At 47.0% G+C, this 27,124-nt stretch overlaps 1 protein-coding gene across 4 annotated transcripts in view; it reads left to right on the top strand.

The window, feature by feature from the left end:
• PRR5L (proline rich 5 like) overlaps positions 1 to 26,190 on the top strand; it is a 65,258-nt gene extending 39,068 nt beyond the window's left edge. For 3 of the 4 annotated variants that reach the window (XM_034769668.1, XM_034769667.1, XM_034769666.1), the window contains 5 exons: positions 451 to 508; positions 6,489 to 6,580; positions 9,338 to 9,478; positions 11,264 to 11,390; positions 25,242 to 26,190. In XM_034769668.1, the coding sequence (XP_034625559.1) occupies positions 451 to 508; positions 6,489 to 6,580; positions 9,338 to 9,478; positions 11,264 to 11,390; positions 25,242 to 25,624 (801 nt within the window). In that variant the 3' untranslated portion in view covers positions 25,625 to 26,190. The remainder of the gene's footprint in view (positions 1 to 450; positions 509 to 6,488; positions 6,581 to 9,337; positions 9,479 to 11,263; positions 11,391 to 25,241) is intronic. The other variant, XM_034769669.1, reaches the window with a different exon arrangement.
• Positions 26,191 to 27,124: the final 934 nt, after the last annotated feature.

Raw genomic sequence — 27,124 nt, 5'->3', positions numbered from 1 at the left:
AAGAAGATTAGGCACCTTTGTAAATTCAGGTGCCTAGATGCATCTTTAGGTGCCTAAATACTTGGGTAAATCTGCCCTAAATGGCTTTTCCCAAGGGCACATGGGAAAGCTGTGGCAGTCCCAGGAAGAGACCTACCTGATTCTCCTGATTCCCAGTCTTGTGGCCTAAAACAAGCTCATCCTTCAGTTCACCTGAAAGTCCAGTGTTTTGTGAAATGCTCCATGTTTCTGCTGCACCTGTTGTTCTGCAAAAATAGCTGTAGGCTAGGTAGGGGTTAATACCCTGTGTGAGATTCTTAAGGTGCCTAAGTCCAGTGTTAGGGCTGGGAGTGCTCTGACTGAACTTTCGACACCTGCATGTCAAGCAAATAACAGCAATAAAACTGTCTTCACAATTTATTTTAAGTCTTGGGAAAAGCAAATGCATGTCTCTCTCTTCTCTCTTGGCAGAACCAGCTCCTTGCGAAGGGCTTGCTGTTCATAGAGGAGAAGGTTAAGCTGTGCGAAGGCAAGTATAGAGAGACTGTTTTGGAATGGGGTCCTGGAGGGCCCTTGTGAGTCAGCCTTTGATGATTGGACAGCTGAGATTCATCTGTCATAACCCCATCATCTTCGAATGATTCACACGACTGGAAATTCTAAGGCCCCTTCTATGCAACTGAGATCACATGCACTGACTAAGCCCAGTTCAAGCTAGCATACAGCTGAATGAGTTTAACATATCCATGCTACCCCTCTGGGAACTACATTGTACTGCAGCTTGTATGTTACTTGAGGGATGTTGGATCTTGTTGAGTCAGAAGCATGACTGAGGCTTTTCCATCAGCCCCTCTCTTCACCAGGAAGACTCACACATGGTTCTGCAGTGTAATTTAAACCCAGTTTCCAAATGGTGCCAATCCTTGATGTGAATCTTGTTTCCCTGCTTTTAAACAGTGTTAAGCCCCTACAGGCTTTTGCCTTATTTCTTAAGATGGTTTGAAACTGTGCAGAAAGGCCTGAACTCATGAGTCTTGTGACCATAACCTTGGTACCACTAATATCATAGCTTTGTTCTGTTGAAAGCCCTCAACAAATGTACTAGAATGAGTGTGTGTTTCACCAGGATGGGGATGAAACCCCATTAGGACTCAAACTCTCCATATGTGAAGAGCTAGTGGCCATTCAAACTGCTGGCCCCACAGTGTCATGCTCCAGTTGCACCTGAAGGTCTGGTGGGGGGAGAACAGTGGGACAGCGGCTGTTAGGGTTGAGCTTTGGTGATAAGTCACTTTTGCCTAATTGACTTGTGCAGCTCTGGCTCTTGAAAACTAGATTGCCATTTGCTGACCCAGTTTTGTAGCCTCTGATCATCAGCAAGCCAGCTTCCCCATTGACCCGCTTTTTCTGGGTCATTAAATGCCAATAAAGACACATACTCTTGCACTGCTGGATTCCTTAGCACTGCTTTCTTTTAACCTGATATCTCAACCCCTGTGTTGCCAGTGAGCAGGTCAGTAATCCCAGCGTGCAGGAGCCGCAGGGTTTGCTAACCTCCTCCTTACAGGGGCCACCTTCCGTTTGACTTACTGCCCACTTGTTTGTTGCAGTCCTGTAAAGGAGAATATGGGAGGAATGGAGTCTGCACACTATATCTAAGGGCTTGTAGACACGACCACTTGTGTCGGTATAACTCACGTCGCTCAGGGATGTGAATAAGCCATCTCCCAAATGATGTAAGTTACACCAACCTAGTGTAGACACCACTATGTTGGCGGGAGAGCTTCTCCTGATGGCATTGCTACTCACGGTCGAGGGGAGAATTCTCTCCCATTGGCATAGGGTGTCTCTACCAGACGAAAACAACAAGGAGTATTTTGTAGATACAGACTAACACGGCTACCCCCGATACTTGTCTACCAGACGAACTACAGTGCATTGGTGCAGCTGCGCTGCTGTAGCTCTGCTAGTGTAGACTAGTCCCAAGGGTGTGCTGCACTCAGTATCCGAAACAGGAATCTCTGTCTTGCTTTTACCAACCCCTCCGCTTTCTAAAGAACAAACACTGGCCAGTTAACAAAACTCTAAAACAAACAGACAAAAAACCCCTTGTAAAACTGTCCCAATTTGTGATGCAGATTAAAACATACAGCTCCCGTTGGCAGCGGGTTTGTGAGTCATCCATCATCATGTTAAAATGAAACAAAGGTGCCAGCATGTGGCTGCTGATTGCTTGGGAAAGATGTTCCAGCTAGACAGACAAGGGCCTTCCTGCTGCCCTTTCATTTGTCTGAGGTGGCATTGTAAACATGGTGCTTACAGGAGCTAAGATCACTGTGATGCAGTTAGGAGCCAGATGATTCATGGAATTTCCAAGCATTGATTTTTTTTTTCTTCCCCGTTCTTTCATAAATTTATCGCTTTGTTCCAGAGAATCTTGCTTGTGGTCACTGCAACAAGAGCCACTTGTGCCCACTTCCCAGTTAGCTTTGACTTCCAAAAAGAGAGCTCCTTTCCCAGCTCTGAGTCAAAGTAATGCCCATGCTGCAGAGAGCAGCAACATTTTTAATGCATGTTTGTCTTAATCAGAACTTCTGCTCTTAATGCAGCACTTCAAATTTCTGTAGGATTTATGATCTCTTGCACAAATACACCACTTCCCCGTGCTAAAGATTACCTTTCCTTTTATTTCCATTCCCACGCATTGCAACAGCTCAGCCCTGAGACAGATAGGAGGGGGATCCTAAAACCTATCCACACACTCATAGACATTAAGGACAGAAAGGGCCATTATGATCATCTAGTCTGACCTCCTGCACATCGCCGGCCACAGAACCTCACCCACCCATCCTGTATTAGGCCCAAAACTTTTGGCTGAGTTACTGAAATCCTCAAATCTTAATTTAAAGACTTCAAGTTACAGAGAATCCACTGTTTACTCTAGTTCAAACCTGCAAGTGACCTGTGCCCCATGCTGACAGGGAGGCAAACATCCCCTCCCTCTTCCCTCCTACCTCCGGTGTCTGCCAATCTGATCTGGGAGGAAATTCCTTTCCGACCCCAAATATGGCTATTAGACCCTGAGCATGTGGGCAAGACCCGCCAGAGAGACACCTGGGACAGAATTCTCTGTAGTAACTCAGAGCCCTCCCCATCTAGCATCCCATCTCCGGCCATTGCAGATATTTGTTAATAGCAGTCACAGGTGGCCCACGTGCCACTGTAGGCAATTCATCATACTATCCCTTTTATCAAACTTGAAAAAAAATTAGGTTTTTTGCCCCCACTACTTTTCTTGGAAAGCTGATCCAAAACTTCACTGTTCTGATAGTTAGAAGAGTGGTCATGTCTACACTGTCACTTATGTAGACAAAACTTATGTTGCCCTGAATGACATAAATTTTGCTGCCATAAGAGCGCGTATGCACAGCGCTATGTCAACAGGAGAGCTTCTCCCGCTGACACAGCTACCACTGCTCGTTTAGGCAGTTTAATTATGTCGACAGGAGAGCTCTCTCCCATTGGCATAGAGCGGCTACATGAGCGATCTTACAGCAGTGCAGCTGCATCGCTACAGCCGTGCTGCTGTAAGTTTGCTAGTGTAGACATGGCCTACATCTAGTTTCAAGCTAAAACTTATTGAAGGCCAGTTTATATACCTTTGTTCTTGTGCCAACATTGGCCCTTAACTTAAGTAACTCCTCTCCCTCCCTGGTGTTTCCCTCTGATGTATTTATAAAGCGCATTCATATCTTCCATCGGCCTCCTTTTTGTTAGGCTAAACAAGCCTAGCTCCTTAAGTCTCCTTTCATTAAGCAAGTTCTCCATTCCTCTGATCACCCTAGTAGCCCTCTCTGAACCTGTTCCAGTTTGAATTAATCCTTCTTAAACACAGGAGACCAGAGCTGCACGCAGTATTCCAGATGAGGTCTCACTACTACCTTGTATAATGGTAATAACACTTCTCTATCTCTACTGGAAATACCTTGCCTAATGCATCCTAGGATTACATTGGTTTTTTTCATGGTTGCATCACATTGGTGGCTCATACACCCAGGTCTTTCTCCTCCTCTTTCGCTTTCAACTGATACATCCTCGGCTTATAGCAAAAATTCTTGTGGTAGTCCCTAAATTCACTATTGCAGTATTAAATTTCATCCCATTCCTATTAGTTCAGTTTTCAAGGTTGTCCAAATCTTCTTGTATGATAGTCCGGTCCTCCTCTGTACTGGCAATACCTCTCAACTTCGTGTCATCCACAAATTTTATTAGCACATTTCTACATTTTGTGCCAAAGTCATTTAATGTAAATATTAAATAAGATTGGTCCCACGACTGATCATTGAGTAACTCTACTAGTAACCTCCCTCCAGCCTGATAGTTCACCTTTCATCATGACCTTGTAGTCTCCCCTTAAACAAGTTTCTTTCCACTTTTTGATTCTCATTTTAATCTCCATTTTCTTCAGTTTAACTATTAATTTCCCATGTGCAACTGTACTGAAATCTTTACTGCATTTCCTTTATCCAACAAATCTGTTATCTTCTCAAAGAAGGAGATCAGGGTGGTGTGGCATGATCTACTTTTTGCAAAAACATTTAGTATTTTATCCCAATTACTGTTTACCTCTATGTCCTTATCTACTCTGTCTTTCAAAATTTGTTCTAAGACCTTTCATACAATTGAGGTAAAAATAACGGGCCCGTAGTTTGCCAGATCACTTTTTTCCCCTTTCTTAAATACAGATACTATGTTTGCAATTCTCCAGGCATAGGATACTACTCCCATGTTTACCGATTCATTAAAAATTCTTGCTATTGGGTTTGCAGTTTCATGTGCAGTTCCTTTAATATTCTTGAATGGAGATTATCTGCGTCCCCCGATTTGATCCTATTAAGCTGTTTGAGAATGGCTTCCACCTCGGATGTGGTAATTTCTACTTTCATATCCTTGTTCGCATTAGCCACCCTGACACTGCCTCCACGCTCCTCATTACCCTTATTGAAAACTGAAGCAAAGTATTCGGTTAGGTTGGGCCATACCTAGATTATCTTTAATCTCCATCCTATCCTCAGTGCTTAGCGGGGTCCTCCTTCTCTCTTCCCTGTCATTATTGACAGTGTGAATAAAGCATGGCTCCATCAGGGCTGATGGATGAATTTTTTGGTGTATTCTTGCAGTTGGGATTAAAAAGCAGACATAGGACCTGATCCTGTAATCTGTTGAAGTCAATAGGGCCTTTACTCCTGGGAGATAAAGCTTGCAGAATCAGGTCCTATGGTTGCACGTTCTCTTTCTGATGGCTTAGATCACAAGTAAGGTGTGTTACAGTCATGCTAGGGGAAACAATCGGTAGTAAACATGAAAACTGCAAGTCTTTGGAATTTTCCTGCATTTGGAAAACATTTCAGTACAGGTAAATAATATTCTTGTGAGATGCAACTTAAAGAGAGGCAACTTAAATATAAGTCCCTCTGTGAGGAACTGATATAACTGCTACACACAAGTTTAAAACTGAGATTTCCAAGCTGCTTAGGGCAGGGTTTCTCAACCTTTTACTTTCTAAGACCCTCCCCGGCCCTCCCCAGCATGCAATAAAAACTCTGTGGCCCACCTGTGCCACAACAATTGTTTTTCTCCATATAAAAGCCTGGACTAGGGGATGGGAAACTGGATGTCCAAATCCACTAGGCAGCTTGGAAATCTCAGCCTAACTTTTTAGAAACACAAGAAGCTTTGTGAATTGAGTTTATTCATGAGTTAATTAAAAAATATTCCATCTAAATGACCAAATGTCCCCACTGCATGATCATTTATACATCACCTTGTGATAGTTGAAGCTTTTGTTGTGGCTGGCTGGATACAATGGGAGCAGTTGAACCTTGTGAGTTGCCAAGTTTAAAACTTCGCTAGGCACTCTTCTCATTATGGCTTTGTGGCTTGTTACAACCGGTGTGCGGGTGGGTTTGTTCTGTGACTTCTAGATCTATGTTTGGGGCAGGGAGAATCTCAGAATTAATCTAGCTGGTTAAAGAGGTATCTGTACAGCATTGGCTCCCTGACTTCAGCCTCTGGGCTCTCTCCTGTCTGCTTCATTCATAGCTGCTCAGTGAGACCATACTGGAATATCAGCTTAATGTTTATTAGGTGCTTTTTAATCGCAACATACTTGGCCAGTGGAGATAGACCCTATTGCCTAAGGAGCAGCATCACCCTTTTACTTTAATTGGGCTGTTTTACTTTCATGTGGAACTGTGTTCTTAGAGCTGGGAGGGACTCCGCTGTTTCTGATCATAGATTTATGCCCCTTCACTTCTTTGCTGTGAACAAATACCAAGCAAAACTCAGCTAAAGCTGCCAAGACTTGTCTACTTTGGGGTAGGAGACGCTAAATGAGGCGGGTTTGTGATGCTCACCTAGAAAGGTAAAGAGCACTGGGACATTTGAATCTGACTGTAGTGTCCTAATTGCTAAAGGGTTTTTCTCCCTCCAAATTCCTGTGCTTTTAGGTGAGGATCGCATTGATATCCTGTCTGAAATCTGGGATCACTTCTTCACAGAGACCCTTCCCACACTCCAGGCGATATTCTACCCTGTCCAGGTAAACCTGATTAACATATAGTCTGGGAGATGGGGAGGGAATGCAACAACAGTACCTGCTTAATGGTCCCTTGGTGCTTCCCTTCTCTCCCTGCAGCAATTAAGGCTCCATCTCTGCTGGCTAAACAGGTTTTAAAAACTTTAAACCATGGTTTGGGCCAAATGGGCTCCTAGTGAAGTTTGTCCTAGTGAATTATGTAAATGTAACTAGTGTGATAAACTAGGTAACTTAAAGTAGAGTGCAATGTTTTGAATCCTGTTTGGTCCTGTCCTCTCTGGCTGTTAGGAGCCTGTCTGTGGTGGAGTTTAAACAGTGCTTAAGCACTGATACAACCGGACTGTACTTGGGCCTTGTCTAGACCGAGGATTTGTCCCAATTATCGTCATTAGTTCTTTAGTCATTGCAGTAGCTATAGCTCCATCACTGCAAGTAGTGGCTTTGCCTGTCTGCATTAGAGGATAGCACTGGCACAGCTATTCCAATGTCTGGCTGGCACTGGGGCAAATCCTGCGTCTAGTCAAGGGGAGAAATTTGTAAAGGCGCATATGAAAGATTTCTAACTCCCATTGACTTTAATCGGAAGTTAGGCACCTAATTGTCATTTGTACCTTTGAAAATGTCTCCCTGGGTCTTGGATGCTTTCGTGATGAGTGGACATATACAGTACCTGCAAAGTAACATCACTCTGGTTTCTCTCTAAGTCCCGCTTACAAGGCTAAGCAGCCAAGTGTCGCATTCCTGAAGGAGTTTAGATTTTAAACCTATATTTTACTTCTTTAATTTGCTTAGATTGTAAACCATTTGGGGGCAGGGACTGTCTTTTTGTTCTCTTTGTACAGTGCCTAGCACTGTGGGGTCCTGGCTCATGACTTAGGGCTCCTAGGCACTACGGTAATACAAATAATAATAGTTTAGGTCAGGATTTCCAGCACCAGCAATCCTAATTGTTGAGGAGCTATTGACAAATGAGCATGTTTATAACTTCTCACCTGTCGTGAGGGAGGCGGTGGAGGGAGGGGTCTGAAAAGGCACCAAAAACACATCATCTGTGTAGAATGAAATTCTTAGAAATGTTAGGCCTTCCCATTTGGTCTGTCTCTGCTCCTGGAGAACCAGACTCAAGATATATTCGATTTTTCCTTTTATCGCTTGAAAGTCAGCAGTTGAAATTTGAAGGTTGCCCTTTCCTAATGATTAAAGTTGGCATTTCCTAAAAGTGGCCGAGAGAACTTATCTAAAGATGATTGCTAACCGTCCAATATATTTGTTTTTACTCTCTCCTGGCTGTACTTGCTGCAGATGCTAGAAGGTATGTGTGTTTGGGGGGGTGGGGTACAGGTGAAATTGTGCAACTGAGAAGTCTTTTTACTCTTTGTGCTATGTGTGTGTGCGCGCGCATGTTCATGTGCGTACATATTCTGGAGACATGGAGTGACCTAGTCTAGCAGGGTGAGATGCCGAAACCTGGTTTTTAATGTACTAAATTCCTTGAGGAGAAGAATCTTTCTTTCCATTTTATTGGGAGTTGCTTCTGCTCTCCTTGTATTTTAACAGCTCTCCTGGCTACAGAAAAAGTGATACTGTGTTGCTTAGTGGTGACACCCTTTTCCACTAATGGCTCCAGGAAAAATCTCTTTGCTGCTATATGGTGTCTCAATAACGAGAAACTGAACAAAAGTTACTGTAGAACTTTGTGAATTTTTAAAGTAAACGTTATGAAGGAAATCTAGATCCTTTGTATTTTATTTATTTTTACATTTTCCTAAGGCATACATCCCAGTAGTATCGGAGAACCTCATAAACATCTCCTTGCCACTCCCTTTTGAGTTAGGGAAGCACTATTCTCATTTTACAGATGAAGAACTGAGGCACAGAGTGACTTGCCACAATCACACAGGGAATTGGTGGTGGATCTGGGGACTGAATCCAGATCACTGGACTCTGAGTCCAGTACCTTAGTAACAAGAACAGCCTCCTTTCCCTGCAGAAAGGAACTGTATTGATCCACACATGTGGCACTGTTCTGGAGGAATCATGTCTTTTAGTGAGAGGGTCCCGTCAGTTTTCGGACCCATTCAGCCTGTGACTTTTTTACTTCAAATGCCATTAAGGGTATAGTAGTGGCTTTTGTGATGGGGAAAAGTGTCCACTTGGAATGTAACTGAGCCCTTCAACCATAAGCTACCGAACCTCCATCATATGGAAGTGATTTCTGGTAACTAACACTGTGACGGGTTGGATCACAGAAACCCCGTTGGGAGCTGCCACCCAATGTACCAAGACTACCCCGTTCCCGTGTTCCCTGACAGCTCAGGACTCCAGCACCCTGTCTTGCTGAGCCAGACACTCCCGTCTGCTCCAACACAGACCCAGGGTCTGAATCACTTGCCCCAAAGCTGCAAGTTTACCTGAAAACATCTCACAGAAGTGTGCTTGTCTTTAGCACTCAGATGCCCAACTCCCAATGGGGTCTAAACCCAAATAAATCCGTTTTACCCTGTATAAAGCTTAAGTGTCATTTTCTGCTGAGATCATGGCTCATTTTTTGCATAACTGTCACTCATAGATTAGAAATGGGGCAGGAAAGGTGCTCTCTAAATAGGCTACTCAACAGTATAAGGAATCATGAGGCTGAGCAGCGGATGGGTGCTCTACCATAACAGAACACAACAATAATTTGCAAGACAGGCTTTGGGTGTGTGTGGGTGTGCGTGTGCGCATTATGCACACACACATTTCCAAATTGTATTTTTTCAGGGTCAGGAATTAACTATCCGCCAGATTGCCCTGCTCGGCTTCAGAGACTTGGTCTTATTAAAGCTGAAGTTGGAAGAGATTCTTCCTCTAGTCCAAACAAAGCTCCCAGCTTCCATTGTCCAGATGCTGCTGGTTCTACAGGTAGGGAATTTCCTTTCTTTTTTTCTCCTTCTATCTGTCTCTCACCCATGCATACACATCTCACAGCCACCAATTCATATTGCCCCTGAAAAGAAGAAAACCAGTCGGCATGATGAGGTTGGGGAAGGAGTTGTGTGTGTTCATGTGGGGAAGCTGGACATGAAAATGAACTAAACTGAATATTAGGCATTGTGGCTTGAGTTTCCTGAGCAAACAGATGGAAGGGGGTCAAGCTGTCCCAGTGGGAAGGAAATGAACCAAACTCTGGGGTCTTGGGACTTTTTCCTTGGTGACTGAGAGGTCCCAGTGCTCTTGCTTCACTTACACACGGATCTTAGAGCATCTCCAAATGCCTTTCACTTCTGATTACAATTCTCATAGTTGCGACCCCCATATACGAGTTCTTCTAGTTCAACAGCTTTACACTCACAGGGAAGTGCTCTCTCTCACTCACATGAGACAATGGAATCTGATGAGCACTGGTTATTCACTCCTAATACAGGCTTTCTCAGCTAGTTACGGGGTTGAGCTGGGGTCCAGCTTTGCCTGTGAGGGGAAGAGCATTGATGGGAGGAGTACCCTTGGCAGCAGGCAATGGGCTATAGATCTTCCAAGGGTCCCTCTCAAGCAACACAAATGTTCTAAGGGAACCAGCCTACCCATCCAAACCTCAAGGGAACAGGAACAGAATCTTCCACATATGATCTGCGCATCCAAGTGTACCAGCTGTGTCATCGTATACAGCCTGATGTGGAAACCATGGAAAATATCCAGATTCCAGACCTTTATGTAGGGTCCTCTGGGTTTTATTTCCATACAGTTTCCATGTTTTTTTTTTTTTTTTTCCTTTAAAAGGAAGAGAGAGAGAAAAACCAAGAGCAATTAAAGTTTCTGAAGCACAATCAGTGTGGAAAGTGGCTAAGTTTGTGATTACCTAAGAACTTTTAGTTTTCCAACCATAATTATTGAAATCCAAGTGGTGCTAACAGGAGCCATCCGAGTGAAGGTTGAATTTCTCTTTTAAAGATTTTAGGAAAAGAAGGTTGAGTGTGGAGGGGCAATTGCCAGAGTGAGGAATTTATTACTAAAAGGAGAAATTCTTAGCTAGTCTTTGCAAGAAAACTATAGAAATCTATAATGAGTTTCTATCATCAAACACCTGGGTTAGATAGGTTTCAGAGTAGAAGCCGTGTTAGTCTGTATCCGCAATTAGATAGGTTAGCTTTACAGATAAAAGAAGGAGAAGAGAGGGGTGGTGACTTACAGTTCCAGTTCAGGGAGGGGCAGTGATTTGCCCAAGTCAATGTAATGGGGATGTTGGACAAATTAGCAAATATTCAATATATGCTGTAGCAGTGCTACTTGTCTTTATAGGGAAATTTATTGGCAGAACTTTACCAGTATAATTATATTAGTACAGTTATACTGATATAGTGGACACTCTTATTCTGGAAGACTAGGGTCTTTATGATGCTTTGCAAAACAGCATAAACTAAACCAGAAAAGACATTCTTCTTGCAGAATAAGTGGGTCCACACATGGAGAGTGCCTTTTTCTGGTTTAGATTGTTGCTAAGTGTCATAAAGGCACTCTTGTTCCAGAATAAGATGTTTACATGTGGAGTTATACTGGTATAACTTCAGTGGTATAATTCTGCCATAAATATCCCCATGTTTCTACTCCTTTAGAACTGGAAGTAGACCCCAGGCATTCTGGCTCCCAGAATATGTGATGGAAGCTGTGTAGTTGTGTGATGACACATTTGCTTTGATGCTTGAATTGCAGGGTGTCCATGAACCTACAGGCCCCAGCAAGGGCTACGTATTGCTGGAAGAGCTGGTCAAACAGGTGGTCTCTCCATACCTGGGCTTGTGTGAGGATCACAGCTTCCCTGGCGGCACCTGTGCACTCGGTAAGACATGCCACACTGTAGCTATTGTAAGTCCTCTTATTCAGGCACCTCCACTGGTTAATGTAAGGGAATGTGCAGCTGTGCCAGACAAAGAGATGGGAACTGACAGATGCACAGCTCCGTGAGAGAGAATCAAAGGTTAAAATGTCCCCAAGTGGATTCCGATCAATACAGCCCTGGATGTAATTTATTCACATGTGAAAGGTTTTAATCTTTTCTCATGCCACAGTGAGCTGTAATGAAACCCCACAACATTCCCCACTCTCAGGTTGCGCCTGTGGGTGGAATGATTAAAAGCTGTCACTGCACTCTGTTTATTTCCAGCATCTTGGCTTTTAGATTGCACACCCGCTCGCCCAGCACGGGATCTGATCTCTCCTCCTTCAACACTCACCTCCTCCCTCTTCTATCTGATCCCCTCATTCCACAACCACTTCCAGTTACCAGTGTTCTCCTCTCCCCCTCAGTTCCTGGAGTAGCTGATACATCTGCCAGATTGCTAAGGCAGTGAGTTTCCAGGTGTTGGTTCTCAATGGTTAAGTTTCTCTTACAGAGATTTTCTACTGTCTTTTGGTGTTCACTGCCTGGGGTTTCTGGGCAAGAAAAGCTACCCCAAAGATTGTGAATAGAAAGGGGTGGTTTAGGTCTAGACTAGTAGGTGGCTATCTAGAGCACTACATTCTGAGTGAGGGCATGCTGTGACTCCAGGAGACGTTCCTCTACAAAAGGAATCTCTCCAATGGGTTACCATGCTCCAGAAGCCCAGCTCTGGATCCTGACTTTCGGGAGAAGGCAGAACAACCAGGAGTGAAAGATCACAATCTGACTGTGCAACCAAAGGGATGGTGTAAAAAAGTGTCCCCCGTTCAGTTTGTAGCATTTCATAGACGATAGGTCTCATTTTAGAAAGGGGTCACAGTTTCAGGGTAACTACACCCATATTCCCCCTCTGTGGTTCCCCAACAGCAACCAATTTAGGCTTCGAGCTCCCGGCCATCATCTCTTTTGGTTGGAGACCTGTGTCTGACTCTCTCTTGGAATTTTAAGGCTGCGCAACTCTGCTCCTTATATTGCACTGTGATATCCACAGTAAGCCATATTGTCTGAAAAATCCCGGCGTCTGTGCTTTGCTTCTCCCTGAGGGCTATGATTGGTGTGTTGCCCTCAGTTATAAGTTACCACACAGCTCCGCTAGGCAAGCACATTTATTCTTAAAGTAAAAGCACTACAGAGAAAACATATAAAAACAGTAAGAATTCCTACATGCATGCTAGCTAACCAGAGGTCATCCCCAACTCCAACCTCAGGGTTGGGTAGGTTCAAACTCACAACTGGGTTTTCCCTATGGTTACAAGTTCATATACCTCTTTAGATCCAGAACCAGAACAAAGGCTGGGCACATCAGCCATTTCTTTATACAGCTTGGGTCTTTGATCTTGGCCTTCTGTAACAAGTAATCCATAGACAATGTCCCTTTCCTCATAGCATAGCTTCAAAAGGCTGGGTTTTTGCATAAGTGGAGTTGGGGAATTTGTATTAACTTCTCCATAGGACTTCCCCAGGAAATCTACTTAACATTTATTGTTCCAAAAGTCCATACTTGTCTGACACATTTTCAGTGTAGTACTTTAAACTCCCAGGTCTTATATCTGTCACGTCTCCCCTAGAGAAGTTACATACAACCCTGGCCCATGATAATACGTACATTTAATAGAGTAAGGCCATTTAAGGATATTGCAGGAAATTTCCATATCTGTCACAGGACTCTCAATATGATAGCTGGAGACACATAGCCTCTCATCCTCAGTCTCTAGACCAGGGGGAGAAAAGATAGCCTTGTGCTTATGGCACCTGACTGGTACTTGGCCTCCATCCTGGCTCTATCAAAGACTCACGGTTTGACCTTTAGGTGAGTTATTTCTATGGGCTTTTTGTTCCTCCCTTCTCAATAAAATGGGGATGTTGGACAAATTAGCAAATATTCAATATATGCTGTAACAGTGCTAAGTTGCCATCATTGTTACATCCATTCATGAAGTTAGAAGTGGTTAGTCCACCTGCACTTCCACATGCAAACCCGATCATTGTACAGACTGCTTGTCCTAGATGATTAACCCTTACCCCAAATAGGGTAACTGAGTGTTGACCTGATGGGTCTATGTGTCTGGTCGCTTATGGGGATTTGCATCCTGCTGGAATAGTTTGAAGTGTAGCCACCTGACCCCTGTGAAAGTTTCTAGCCATCTTGTTTCCTGCCAAATAAAGAAGGAGCTAGTGTCATAAAAACCAGTTAAATCCAATCTGGCCTTGTAAAGTTTGTGCATTTAAAATCATTGTGTTTACTTTGATTTAGTTGCTGTTAATTTGTTTTTTTTTTTCCCCAGATGGTCTTTTTTTCCAGCCCCCCCCTTCCTTTTCTGAACTGGCAGGGAAAACTTGTGTTTGAGTTACACAGTCTTGACAGCAAAGCCGAACTCTTCCCCAGATAATCTTGGCATTTCAAAAGCACACACACATTTTGCAAAACTCTCTCCCTAGTCTGCAGGCTCCCCTCTCTCTTTGGTTCTGAAAGAGCCAAGAAGTAGCAATCTGGGCTCTCAATGTGCAACATAACAGCTGTGAAATCCAGAGGGGTCCATGTGATTGCGTAGCTCTGTAGTAGCCTCTGCGGAATGCGTAGTTGGACTCTGGGTATACTTGCATTCTCAACAGAAGCCAAGGACTGAATAAAAGGGCTGTTGAGCCTGAATTAACCTCTCCTCCCTAGAGCTGGATCCTTCAGGTCAGGATTAGGGAATAAAGCTGGGTTGGTTTATTTGGTTTTTTGAGATAAGGAAGTTTGCACTGGCCAGGCCTCTGTTGTAGGTAAAGAAAGGACTTCAGCCTCCAGGGTTGTCAATCTGCCTACCTTCAATTTACATTAAACTTGATTTTAAAATAGGCAGGGAATTCAGCTGGAACCAAAATAAAAGGGGATGATGGAGACTGGGGATATTAGTAGTAACACCGAAAGCAGCAATTTACAAAGATAAAATGGGCCACTGGCAGGGAAGGCAGGATCTGAGAGCCTGAGCATAGGGAGGCTGGATTCAGCCCTTGAGAACCCATTTTCCTTCTGTCCTGTCATACAGCAACCTGTCAATGTGAATGAGGTTGGATCTTAGCAACGCGACACTGTGTTAGAGATTAGCCTCCCCTATTCTTTCAAGTTCTCTTTCACTGCTCTTGCCTTACCCCCTTCCTGTTTGTAGTTCTGTCCAGTATAAGTTAACCACAGCTACCCCAGAAAACAAGTGTTTGCATTATAAATGTGTAAGAAGATAAGTCCTCCTCCCAGGTGGAACTGCGTGACTGACCCAACATGCAGAGGCTGTTTGGCAGGAATGTCAGTGCTCATCTGGGTATGTATCCAAAGATTCCCTCCAAAAACCTCCCATTCAAGTTCCTATTTCACTCCTAACAAATCAAATGTGAACTAAAATCCCAGCTCAGCTATTCATGAGAATTTCCTCAGGGCAGAATCTTGTGTGGCTTCTGGGAAGATGTGAGATACAGCCTTGTTTCTGGTTTGAATCGTCTCCTATAAACCCATGAGTAATGCTGTCCATACCCACAACCAGCGCTCCCTTCACCTTCTGCACAGTGAGTTGGCTGCAAGTCTGGGATTGAGCCCAAACTCATCCTGGCTTTCAGCCCTTGGCTCTAAGCTAGGGTGACTGAGTTTTGGAAATGGAAAACCACAACACCTTTTTCTCCAGAGTCCTGCCCTGCAGGAAAGTTTTGAAGATCAGAAAGGAGTAGAGTGAGGTCTCTGGCGTTGCATGTGTCAGAACTCTACTTCGCACTCCAGAGCCCCTTCTGGTACTCTCTTCGAGGAGCCAGGAAGGAATTTTCTTCTCTCCTACTCCTCTGCATGACAGCCATACACAACTGTCTAGGTACATTGCAACTAGCATTGGCTGGTTGTTGTGGATTTGATGCGATGGAATGCTGCATAATGAGCGATACGTGGGGCTGAGTAAAGAACAAAGCAAAATGGGCTGAAGCACATTTGCCACCGTTGGTGGCAATATTAGACTTGCTGGACTCTTGGTCTAATAAGGTTTAACAAATTCTGGTGCCAGCCATGCTAATTGCTCAGTCTGGCCAAGAGGAGTTGAGCCTTGGTTCAACTGATGGCCACCAAACTCCCTGCCCCCTGTCTAGTTTTAGCCCCTCTCCACACATCATCTGCCCAGGTGAATCTACTGATCTCTCTTCTTCTCATAGCTGCAATTTGAGGCTACTCATTTCCAGGTACAGACAGGGGCAAAGAATTATTCCAGCTTCTTTCATAGTAGTGCAGAGTCAGTTCCTTTCCACTACTTGTTACGGTGTGATCCCTTCTGGAGTATATATGTGTTCCCCATTACATTAGTATCTAAGCCCACCACAATCTTTAATGTATTTATTTATCTCCCAACACCCCTGTGGTAGAGAAGAGCTGTTATCCCCCATTTCACAGACAGGGAACTGAGGCCTACATCCTCTTTTAGGTGCCACTGACATTTTCAAAACTTCCACCTTAACCCTGCCGCCTGACCCTGTAGGTGCCTACATTTCTGTTAGTTGGCACTCCGAAAGCTGCTTATGCCCCAGTTCCACGCCACAGCTAACAAGCTGCTCAGAGCCCTGGGTAGCTCAAAGCAGGATTCTCAAACTAGGCAGGAGAATGCCTGTCTCACCAGAGAGGCCTGATCTGAGCACAGACCTGATTCCTGGTAGATGGGCTGAAGCATGATACTGTCAGAAAAGACAGCTAGGGGCACAGGGAGACCTAAGGTAAAAGTAAGAGAAGTGTGCAGGGAGCCCCAGGGTGCAGCCTGGGACTGTGGGGTCACTGTGCCCCCTTAAGTCTCCACCCTGGGCTGTCTCTCAGTGCTTCACTAGTGACAAGCAGCAAGCCCCTCCAGGCACTGTTATCAGCAAAACCGCATGTGGAGCCCCCCCGTCCAGCTAGATTGCATGAATGCTCCCAGAGCTGCTCATGAATCACACATTGAAATGCACCAGCCAAATCCCCCTAGCTCCCAGCCTTGTACCTCCGGAATATACCATCGTGCACTGCTCACAATGAGCAATGCAAGTTTATTAATTAGTTCACCACTTCATCAATGGAAAGTGGATATACACCAGTCTTTGTAAACCTGAGCAGATTTACCACACACTTCAGGAAAACTCACTGGTAAAGATAAATAGTAAAACAAGTTTGACTACAAAAGGTAGATGTTAAGTGATTATAAGTGAGAGGCAAAAAGACAGAATTAGTTACCAAAGAAAACAAAATACGTGCACAATCTAAATCTTAAACCTGTAAGACACTAGGCAGTATTTAGAGCAGGGGTCTCAAACATGCGACCCGCTGCGGCCCGGGAGCCCCTCGCAGTCCCCCCACCCTCCCGCAGTGTTTACCAGAGCGGAGGCCGGATGTGCACCGGGAGCAGGGCAGGCTCCCTGCCTACCTGCCCTGCCCTGCGCAGCTCCAGGAAGAGGCTGGAATGTGGGGAACAGGGGGCGGAGGGTCTGTGTTTTTCTGTTGCTTTAGGCAGCGCCCCCAGCAGCTCCCATTGGCCGGGAACGGGGATCCGCGGCCAGTGGGAGCTGCTGGAGGCGGTGCCTCAAGCAACAGAAACACACAGCCCCTCCCCAGACCTGCGCCCCCGCCTTCCCCATGTTCCAGCCCCTTCCCGGACCTGCGCAGGGCAGACAGGCAGGGAGCCTGCCCTGCCCCGGGTATGCGCCGGGCCAGATCCTGCCCCCCGAACTCCTCCTGCAGCCGAACCGCCTGCCCTGAGCCCCCTGCTATACCCTGCACCCTTCCTGCACCCCGACTCCTTGCCTCACCCCTCACCCTTCCTGCATCCCAACCCACTGCCCTGAGCCATGCCGCGCCCCGACCCCCTGCCATACTCTCCACCCCTCCTGCACCCTGATCCCCTGCCCTGAGCCCCCTAACACACCCTGCACCCCGACTCCCTGCCCTGAACCCCCTGCCATCCCTGCACTCCTCTTGCACCCCAACCCCCTGCCCTGAACCCCCTGCCTCACCCCACACCCCTCCTGCATCCCAACCCACTGCCCTGAACCCCCTGCCTCACCCCACACCCCTCCTGCATCCCAACCCCCTGCTGTACCCTGCACCCCTCCTGACCCCTGCCCTGAGCCCCCTGCCGCACCCTGCACCTTGACCCCCTGCCCTGAGCCGCCTACTGCACCCTGCACCCTGACCCCTTGCTGTACCCCTCACCCCTCCTGCACCCCACACCCCAACTCCCTGCCCTGAGCCCCCACCACACCCCACACCCCTCCTGCCCCCCCAGGAGGGAAGGGGTGGGAAGAGGCGGGGCGGGGGCAGGGCCTCATGGAAGGGGTGGAGTTGGGGCGGGGCCGAGGGCGGCGGGGGGGGGAGGTGTCAGTAATGCGACCCTCGGGCCAATGTACTAGTCCTCATGTGGCCCTCATGGTCATTTGAGTTTGAGACCCCTGATTTAGAGCAAGCAGTTTTCTCACCCCACTGGATGATACAGTTCATAATACACAGGTTTCACCCTTGAAACCTGGGCCAGTCTCCTCTGTTGGAGTCTTCAGTCTTCTGAGTGTCCTTGTTGCTTGCAGCATAGGTGCGGGGAGGAGGAAAGGCAAAGCATGGGGCCACGCTGTTCTGTTTTATCAGGGCTGGCTCCAGGCACCAGCTTGCCAAGCAGGTGCTTGGGGCAGCCACTCCGGAGAGGGGCGGCACTGTCCAACTATTCGGAGGCAATTCGGCGGATGGTCCCTCACTCCCGCTCGGAGCCAAGGACCTCCTGCCGAATTGCCGGGATAGCAGCTTTTTTTTTTTTGCGCTGCTTGGGGCAGCAAAAACCCTGGAGCCGGCCCTATGTTTTATACCCTTAGTCCATGTGCTTGGAGAACATAAGTCTGGGCATGTCTGGTAGGCATTGCTGAGTCACCAGGCAAGGTTAAGCAATTCCTCTGGTGTGTCTTGTGCAAGTGAGTCATTGCATTGTAGCTCCCTTGCTGGACAGTGGCTGTTGATAGTAGTTTGACATCAGCCCGGGTGTTGGTGATGCCCCTAGTTATTGTCTTTGGGGAGCTAGTATCTGGGTGCTTCCCAAACCCACTGCATATTTTAGTGACAACCATACAACAGTCTCATAACTTCATAGGCACTAATGATATACATATTTAGATGCAACAGTGGGTTTTAGCAGATCAGAACCTTTCCCATGATACTTTACAAAGCATGCTTTATGTGCAATATCACAATTATGAACTAATAATGAATACAGGGAGTATAAGGTGTACCATGAGCGTCACAAGAGGTATCAAGCATGAGCAGGAGAGAGAGGGTTTCAGTTGCTCAGGTTCTAAGCTGCCTTGGGGGCCTACTTCCAGCAGAGAGTTCAGAGCTGAGGATCCTGCAGAGAGAGAGGGGCTCCTCTCTTTCGACCTGGCACAGCAGAACAGACACTTAGGTGTCTAAACCCTGCCCTCTTCCCAGTATTTCCCTCCTGTGTTAGTTTATGTGGCTCCCTACTCAGTTTGCTGGCTTCTGAGGAGCCCTTTCTCTAGCAGGACTTAGCCCAACTCTCCCCCTGTATTTAGTACACCTAAGTGCCTGCTGAGGATTCCACAAGGCAGCAGGCCAGATAGCCATTAGGGGTTGCAATGCCAAAGTAACCTTTCAGGATCTGTCCTGAGAGACTTTAGGCTCCTAACGTCCATTGAAATCAATGATCATCTTTCAGGGAAAGTTAGGAGCCTAAATACCTTTGCAGATCTGGGTCTAACTGACTGGCCCAAGATCATAGAACTGAACCTGGGTCTCCCAAATCCTAACCACTGGACCATCTTTCCTCCCTTAAGCTCAGCTAAGATCTTCATTGCCTCTATACTTCTTCTGAATGGGCTCTTGCCCCTTCACCTGGCTCCAGTTGGTGTAACTATCTGCTCTGTTGCATTTGGGTTGGAGAGATCTCATCATGCCTTACTTGCCAGCTTCACAGAGGTTTTCTAGCTGCCTTTGTTGCTGTCCTTCCAAGCTGGCAGCTGGAAGGGATAATTGAAGGTATGGAATCCAGAGTTCTAAACAAATGAGAGACATATGAAGCCACTGCAAAATCTAATTTAGAAAAGTGGGGTCATATGCTGGCCCAGTAGAATGCTGCCATTCAGCTCTCTCCTTATCCCAGCTAACTGCAATAAATAGCCTACAGTTTAAACAGCCTCAGTCCTAGCAAATTCCAGCAGCACAGGAGATCTTAGCCCTGTAATTTTTGAAGCTGTCCCTTTCTGTTTAAGTCCACTTTGCTTGGTTATCAAGTCTGTTGTCATATGCTTCCCATTATGTACTATTGCACTGCAACTGGCTCATAATACCAACTTGAGCAGCACTTTTCATCCCAAAGCATTTTAGACTGCAGGAAGAAATCAGTGAAATGCAGCAATCTGTGGGGTGGAATGCAGCAGTCTGTCTGCATCAGCAGCTATACAGAACAATTTTTAGCAGAGAGAGTTAGGATTAAAACACAGGAGAAGGAGTTCAGTCACTGGCGATAAATTACTGAAATGTGGCTACCTATGTTCTTGCAAAGGATATTTTGGGAAGGCTGACTAGCACCTCGGCTTTGATCCTCACACAAAGGACAGCAGCAAAGCACCCTATAGCCATGCTGGGGCACTGATTTAGGGCTTACTAAGAGCACCACCCATTGAATCACTATCGCCACTTGTTGCAACTCTTTTTATTTAAAATCTCCCAATCCAAATTCTGACCAGGCTTGACCCTATTTAGCATGTGAGAGCAGATGTGGGTGGGGACTGGCTGGCTGTCCACATGACAGAAATTGCCAACAGAGAGGCCAAGGAGTGAGAGGCAAATGCGCTGTCTTTTGAGTCCTGGGATAGCGGGAGCATGGTTTGTGGGGAGGCTTGCATTGCTGTACTTGCTCTGGAAGGACTTTAATCCGCAGGGTTGTCAGGCTTGCCTCTTTCAACAGAATGAACATTTCCACACACTCAAAACCCAATGGAGCTTTATTCCTAGAGAAGTGATTTTTGAAGTGAACACAAGAGGCCTATTTGCTTGTGACTTTTCTCCTTGTGTTGAGTCCCCTGTTTGTTCTGGCTGTGAGTTTGCCAGGTGAACTGTCTTGAGCTTGGCTAGTCCTCAAATCTGCCCTGCTATGATGAAGGATATAACAGTTTTTTTAAAATGGAGTGTTTAGAAACAGAGAAAAGAACCAAAATTCCATCTTCTAATGCAGAACCTGCAACAAAACAATCAGGGAAGTGGGCAGCATTTTCCATAGCTTAGTTCAGTTTGATCTCCTGGAGACTAAGTACTAATGCAGTAAACCCTGGGGGTTGAGATGAACCTCCCCTGTAAAAAGCAATTGAGCCACCTTGCCTCCTGGCCCTTGGGGTTTGTCAAGCCTGAGAGGGTTAAAGTGTAGCGGGACTGAAGTTACTGAGCTAAGTAACTGTTGTGCTGGCTTCTGTCTCTCACTGTGTCAACCTTTGGGTTTGTTTACTTCAGTCAGAAAAGCAGAAGCTATCATATGATTGCTCTCTATAAATACACTAGGGGGTAAACACCAGGGAGGGAGAAAAGCTATTTAAGGTAAAGGACAATGTTGGCACAAGAATGAATGGCCATGAGCAAACTTAGCTAGAAATTAGGGTTCTAACCATCGGAGGAGTGAGGTCCTGGAACAGCCTCTTGGTAGGGATATTGGGGGCAAACAACCTAACTAGTTTTATGATGGCACTTGATACATTTATGAACGCTGATATGATGTGGTTACCTGCAATAGCTGGGGACTGGACTCTATGACCAGGGAGGTCCCTTCCAGTCCTAAGTCCTGTGTTTCACCAGGAAAGATGGAGAGGCAGTGACTGCCAATTACCACTGTGTAGTTTAGGTCTTGTCTATGCTAGACTAATTTTCCTATGAATAAAAATATCACTCAGTGACCACTCCTCCCTTGGGGAGCACTAGGGTAAACCAGCCACTCACAGCCAGCAGCACACTAGCACACTTAGATGACCCAGGGCATAGTCACTGAGTTTTCTTTTTCCCTGGGGGTACTCCACCCCTGTTCTGCCCACTCCCCTGAGGTCCTGCCCCCTCTCTGCCTCTTCCTGCTCCCTCCCCGCTCCACCTCCCTCTGAGGCTTCACCATTGCTCCGCCTCTTCCCTCCTCCAAGGCCCCGCCCTCAGCCTGCCTCTTCCCGCCCTGCTCCAAGCCCTCCCCCAAGGCCCAGTCCACCCACCGCTCCCTGCTCTCCACCCTCCCCCAAGCTCCGCTCCCAGCCACCAAACAACTGATTGGCGGCAGCTGCCTGAACAGCTGATTGGTAATTGCCACTGAACAGCTGTGGCTAGAGGGTGCTGAGCACCCACTATTTTTTTTCAGTCCTGGAGCACCCATGGAGTTGGTGCCTATGACCTAGTGGTTAAAATGCTGTTGGCCAGTCTACAATAGTGTTGCCCATTGTTACTATCATTGGAGGTGCACATGTGGTGGCAATGGTGAGACATTTTATGAGAAAAGAGCTAATGTGGACACCCCCAACAATTCTCCCATATACCCAGTCCAGCTCGCAGTGGGGCTAGCTGGAGTTGGGTCTGAAATAATGCATTTACTGTGCCTGTAACATGCCTAAAACTGATTCCACCATTCTCTTAAGCCTGAAATGAACCTTTTTGAATGAGCAACAGAGGGTCCTGTGGCACCTTTAAGACCAACAGAAGTATTGGGAGCATAAGCTTTCGTGGGTAAGAACCTCACTTCTTCAGATGCAAGTTTTCTTGCATCTGGGTGAAGTTTTGTCATAGCCTGACTGCTGCCAGTGGTGGAGTTTTGGCTGCTCCCCCATCCCTCCCTGTCACAATATAGAGTTTGTTTCGTGCCTTTCTTACTGATGCAAGCTTCCAAAAATGTTTCATAACCTTCAACGACTAGTGCTTTGCAGTTTGTTATTCTGTGTCTCATGTTTTTCACTTTTTGGCTGGACAGATTTTATAGGATCTCAAAAGTGCTGCCTAAGAATTAATTGTTCCTTGACACTCTCTTAGGTCATAGGTAGGAGAGATACAGGGATCCACTTTAACTGCTATTGGAATACAGCCACTTCTGGGGTAGTGTACACCATCTATTTAACAACGCATAGCAACTCTGCACAATGGTTTAGAGCAGGAGATGAGAAAGAATGCTGTGTTCAGTTAGAACTGCTGGGGGAATTTAGCTATGCAGATTGGAATTACCTGAATGGCAATTAGCCAGGACACAGGAGTTAAAACTCCATCTCCTCCTAAAAATACCAAAGTCAGTATTGAATCAGTGCCTCAGAACGCTGGTGGGATGCACTGTGATGCATCTTAGATGTTGAGTTTAAAATTAAGGGACTCTTTTCAGCCTTCTTGGATGTTTTGCAGAAAAGGTGGTAGGCCCCAAGTCCTGGCTGTTCTGATCATTCCATTCTGCATACTAAATTTCCCCCAGCAGTTCTAACTGAACACTGAGTTTTTCACTTCCTGTCCTAAACTGTTGGCCATGGCTGGAGATGGGACACTGGGCAGGGTGGGCCAGAACTCTGAGGTGGCACCAAACATTCTCTGTCTCAGTTGCTTGGCTCGCTGGTTCTTGCTCACATGCTTAGGGTTTTACTGATCACCATATGTTGGGTCAGGGAAGAATTTCTCCCCAGGTCAGATTGGCAGTGACCTTGGTGGGGGAGAGGGAGTCCATCTTCCACTGCAGTGTGTGGGTCTGGGTCACTTACTAGGATTATCTGGGTATCTCTCATTTAACCATTTACCTGCAATTTTGGGGGCCTTGGGCACTGCTACATCTCAGTCCCTCCTATTCTTTGCCTGTGGTACATAATAGTCTAGTTTCCTTGGATATCATTTACTTTGGCTAGGGTGATCAAACATCCTTTTATAAGCCCGGTCCCGGCCGGCCTGCCTTTTTTGGCAAAAGTGGGCAAGAGCAAATGGGACAAATGCCTGCTTTTGTCAAAAAAAAAGTGGGGTGTGGAGCAGTGTTCCCTCTAATATTTCCCATCCATGTGTGAAATGAATCTTGTTAGGTGCACCAATATGGAGGTGATGTGTGACACATCACCTCCATATTGGTGCTCCTAACAAAATTCATATGGCGGGGTGAGGCTGAGGGGTTCGGAGTGTGGGAGGAGGCTCAGGGCTGGGGCAGAGGGTTCGGGTGGGGTGCAGGGGCTGGGCTGAGGACTTTGGCTTGGGGTGCAGGCTCTGGGGTGGGGCCAGGGATGAGGGGCTCAGGGCTGGGGCAGAGGGTTGGGGTGCGAAGGGGTGAGGGCTCTGGCTGAGGGTGCAGGCTCTGGAGTGGGGCTGGGGATGAGCAGCTGGGCAAGGATAGGGAGAGAGGACTCCTCCCCCCAGCTCTCTCTCCCTGCAGCACCAGGAGCACCTGGGCTGTGGGGAGGGAGAGGTGTTTCTCCCCGCTGCGGCAGGTCCCGGCTGCATTGGGCCAGGGGAGGGTGCCTGTCCCTCGCCCACACCAGCTCTGGGCCAGGCTGGGTCGGGGCCAGGAGAGGGGCTCCTGTGCACCGGCCATGGCAGGTTCCGCGCTGGGCTGGGTTGGGGCAGAGGAGGGGCACCACAGCAGGTCCAGGGCTTGTGGGGAGGCATCTCTCCCCCGGTGCAGCCCTGAGTGCCTGCGTGGCGCTTAATAGACAGCTGCACAGCCGTGCAGTTTAGGGGGAACTTAGGAGCGGAGAAACACGTGCGGGGGGGGGGGCATGCGGCAATGCCTAGGGGGGGGGAAGGCAGGGCTCAAATGAGCAGCGACACCAGCCCCAGTCTTTGGGAAGTATGCTAATCCTATTCAGTATGTGCATCGCTGCTCACCCGAGTCTTGCCTGCCCCCTGCGCGGGGAGAGGGGCTTGGGTAAGTGGCCCTGGCCAGCCCCGCATGGGGGTGGGAGGAGGCTCGGGTGGGGTTGGGGGACTCGGGTGACTAGCTCGGGCCAGCCCCGCATGGTGTCCTATTTTCCCTTTGGGAAATATGGTCACTCTAACGGCCTCATTTCAGTGTTGGGTTTAATGTGTGGGTGTTGGTGGTGGCCTGTGAAACACAGGAGATCAGACTAGATCTAGTGGTTCCTTCTGGCCTCAAATTCTATGACACTTTGTGTCCCACCCCAGGAGTGGCCACATTGCAGCAGCGAGTGACATTCTTGTTGCACATGTAATCTGTATAGTACACGAGGATAGTGCTGGCACCACAGGTGTGTGCAGCTGTGACAAAACAACCTGAGCCCTGCCCCAAATAGTGGACTGCACAAGTGTAGTGTGTTTCATATTGACTTTATCTGATGACAGAGCATTTTTTTTGCAATACATTTGTTAGGCCAAAAGAATGGCTCCCCAAATCCTCTCTGGGGTTTCCTTGGAGACAGTTGAGGAGGGAAGTTAGGCTTCCATTGACTTTCAGTGGAGGTTGGGCCCCCAGGTGCCATTTGTGTCTTGACAGTCTCCCCCAGAGAGCCTGTTTACCACTTGTGTTTATCCCAAGTTAACTCATTGGCTTCAGTGCAGCTACACCTGATTCCCACTGTCATAAGTAAGAGGGGAGTCAGATCCAGACACTGAAGAAGTGTCTAAGTTGCAAGCTCCCTGTCCGTTTTTGTCCCACTATCCCAGCAAGTGGCATTGCCTCTGCTGCATGCACTTTCAGGATACCCTAAGGCAAGCTCTTCAATTCAGCAGGACACTGTTGGATTTATCTATGCCCTGCTGATCTCTCCTGCTTCATTTTTATTTTCCAGAGAGACGGTATTCCAGATCTCGTCCCAAGGCAAACCTGCTGAGCTACTCTTCCCATAGCGTGACGGTTCGGCAGCCCAGCGAGACGGCCCTGACGCCACTGACAGAGCAGGAGGGTGAGGCTTACTTGGAGAAATGTGGCAGCATCCGTCGCCACACTGTTGCCAATGCTCACTCGGATATCCAGCTCCTGGCCATGGCCTCCATGATGCACACAGGGATCGTGATAGAAGAGCCAGACAACAGTGACAAATGCCTCCTCCTGCAGCCCAGCTTCAATCACAGGCAATGCTCCAGTGAGCCCAGTATTGCTGATGGGCCGGAGGGACTGGTAGCAACGGGCAGGCAGGAACCTACGGAACTGAACTGCACCTCCGTCAGCTAGAAGGGATGTCCCCTCCAGGAGAGAGAACCATGTGCACTAAACCAGACGATGGGCGGTTGTGTTCCTGCTGGGAACGGTGGAGAACATGAGCCTTGGGAATGTATTTGCTCATGTTGTGGGAGTGGTCTATGTTCTCATGTCTCTTGGGAAAGGCACCTTAGATTTTTATCTCTGACTTTCTAGGATCATTGTCAGTGGAGGTACCAGGCTGCTCCCAGCAGAGCATTCAGGACTGCAAGGGTTTCAGTGTTAAATGCCACTGTCTCTGTATTCTGTAGAGTTTCTTCCTGAGCTGCTCAACATCCAAGTTCCACTGCTGTAGCCTCAGGTTCCCTCCCTTTTCTTTTTAGTGAAAGAAATTAATCTGAACGTTTTTCAATCTCATGCCTAACTCCTTGGTCTCATTAAATGGAGCCCTCTTCCAACTCCCAGCAGCAATTGGAGAGACTGTGCTAAAAGCTCACTTGGTCCTTGCCCTCTGTTGCTAGGATGGTGATGCCTGGGGTTGGCTTTTTCTTTTAAATGTATTGTACTCAGGGATTAAACTTTGTGAGTCTTGTGGAGAACTCTGCCCCAGATGCTTTGTGGTTTCTGAAGGTGGGGGAGGGATTTCCTTTCTTCTTTGCTTCCACTGCATACAGGGGAGAGACTTCATCTGACTTAGCAAGAAGCCCAAATCAGAGTGAGCTAAAGTTCTGAATGGTTTTTCCTCTGAGAGTGTTGCTTGTCTGTGTTCAGCCCCAGTGTGCACTCCCCCTTTGAGATCAGTGGAGTCTTATGGGGAGTAAATAAGGGTAGGATTTGGTCCCACGTGCCCTACTTGGACTTTGGCATCAGGCGTGCTGTCAAAAATGTTAGCATTATCAGGATTCCACCATAAGGAGAAACCTAAACAGCTGGACAGCTGGCTTCCAAGAGAAAAGGGGCAATACGGTAACTGGGGGTATGCTCCTGCATTCGAAAGGTGACTTTGAAAGTGGCTTTTTGAGCCCAGGCATCCATGGGTCCAACCCCGGAGCTAACATGGGGGAAATCAGCTTTGGATTGGTGCCTGAACTTCTAGCTCTTACAGAATTTATGAAATCAAAAATAACCGTCTGGGTTAGAGACAGGAACTCTAGCTCTGTTTGCAGTTAGGTTTGGGTTTGTTTTTTTTTGTTTTATTTGGAAAGCTACAACTTGTCCAGTTCTTAAGCAATGTTAGTGTCTGTCTGACAGTGGCATACAGTGAATTCCATTCTGACTGCTACAGAGGGACCGACAGGTACTCCAGAAGCTGCTCCCATAAGAGTGGAGTCAACCTGCTCCACAAATCCCCCTAGATATTCTGCTGATGTCTTGCTAAACAGAATTGTAAGTGTAATTACAAGCTGCTTTGAATTTCAGACTCCATTTAAAAAGGAGACACCTCCCCATCATCTCTCCGAGTGTTGCCTGCCCATGTTCAGCCCCGATGTGCACCCCCACTGATGTTAGGGTGACCAAGCGTCGTGTCCCGAG

This window comes from Trachemys scripta, chromosome 4 (genome assembly GCF_013100865.1).
Source record: "Trachemys scripta elegans isolate TJP31775 chromosome 4, CAS_Tse_1.0, whole genome shotgun sequence".
NCBI classification, from domain to species: domain Eukaryota; kingdom Metazoa; phylum Chordata; order Testudines; family Emydidae; genus Trachemys; species Trachemys scripta.
Note: the sequence above shows the minus strand (reverse complement) of the source record. Positions and strands in the feature narration are given on the sequence as shown.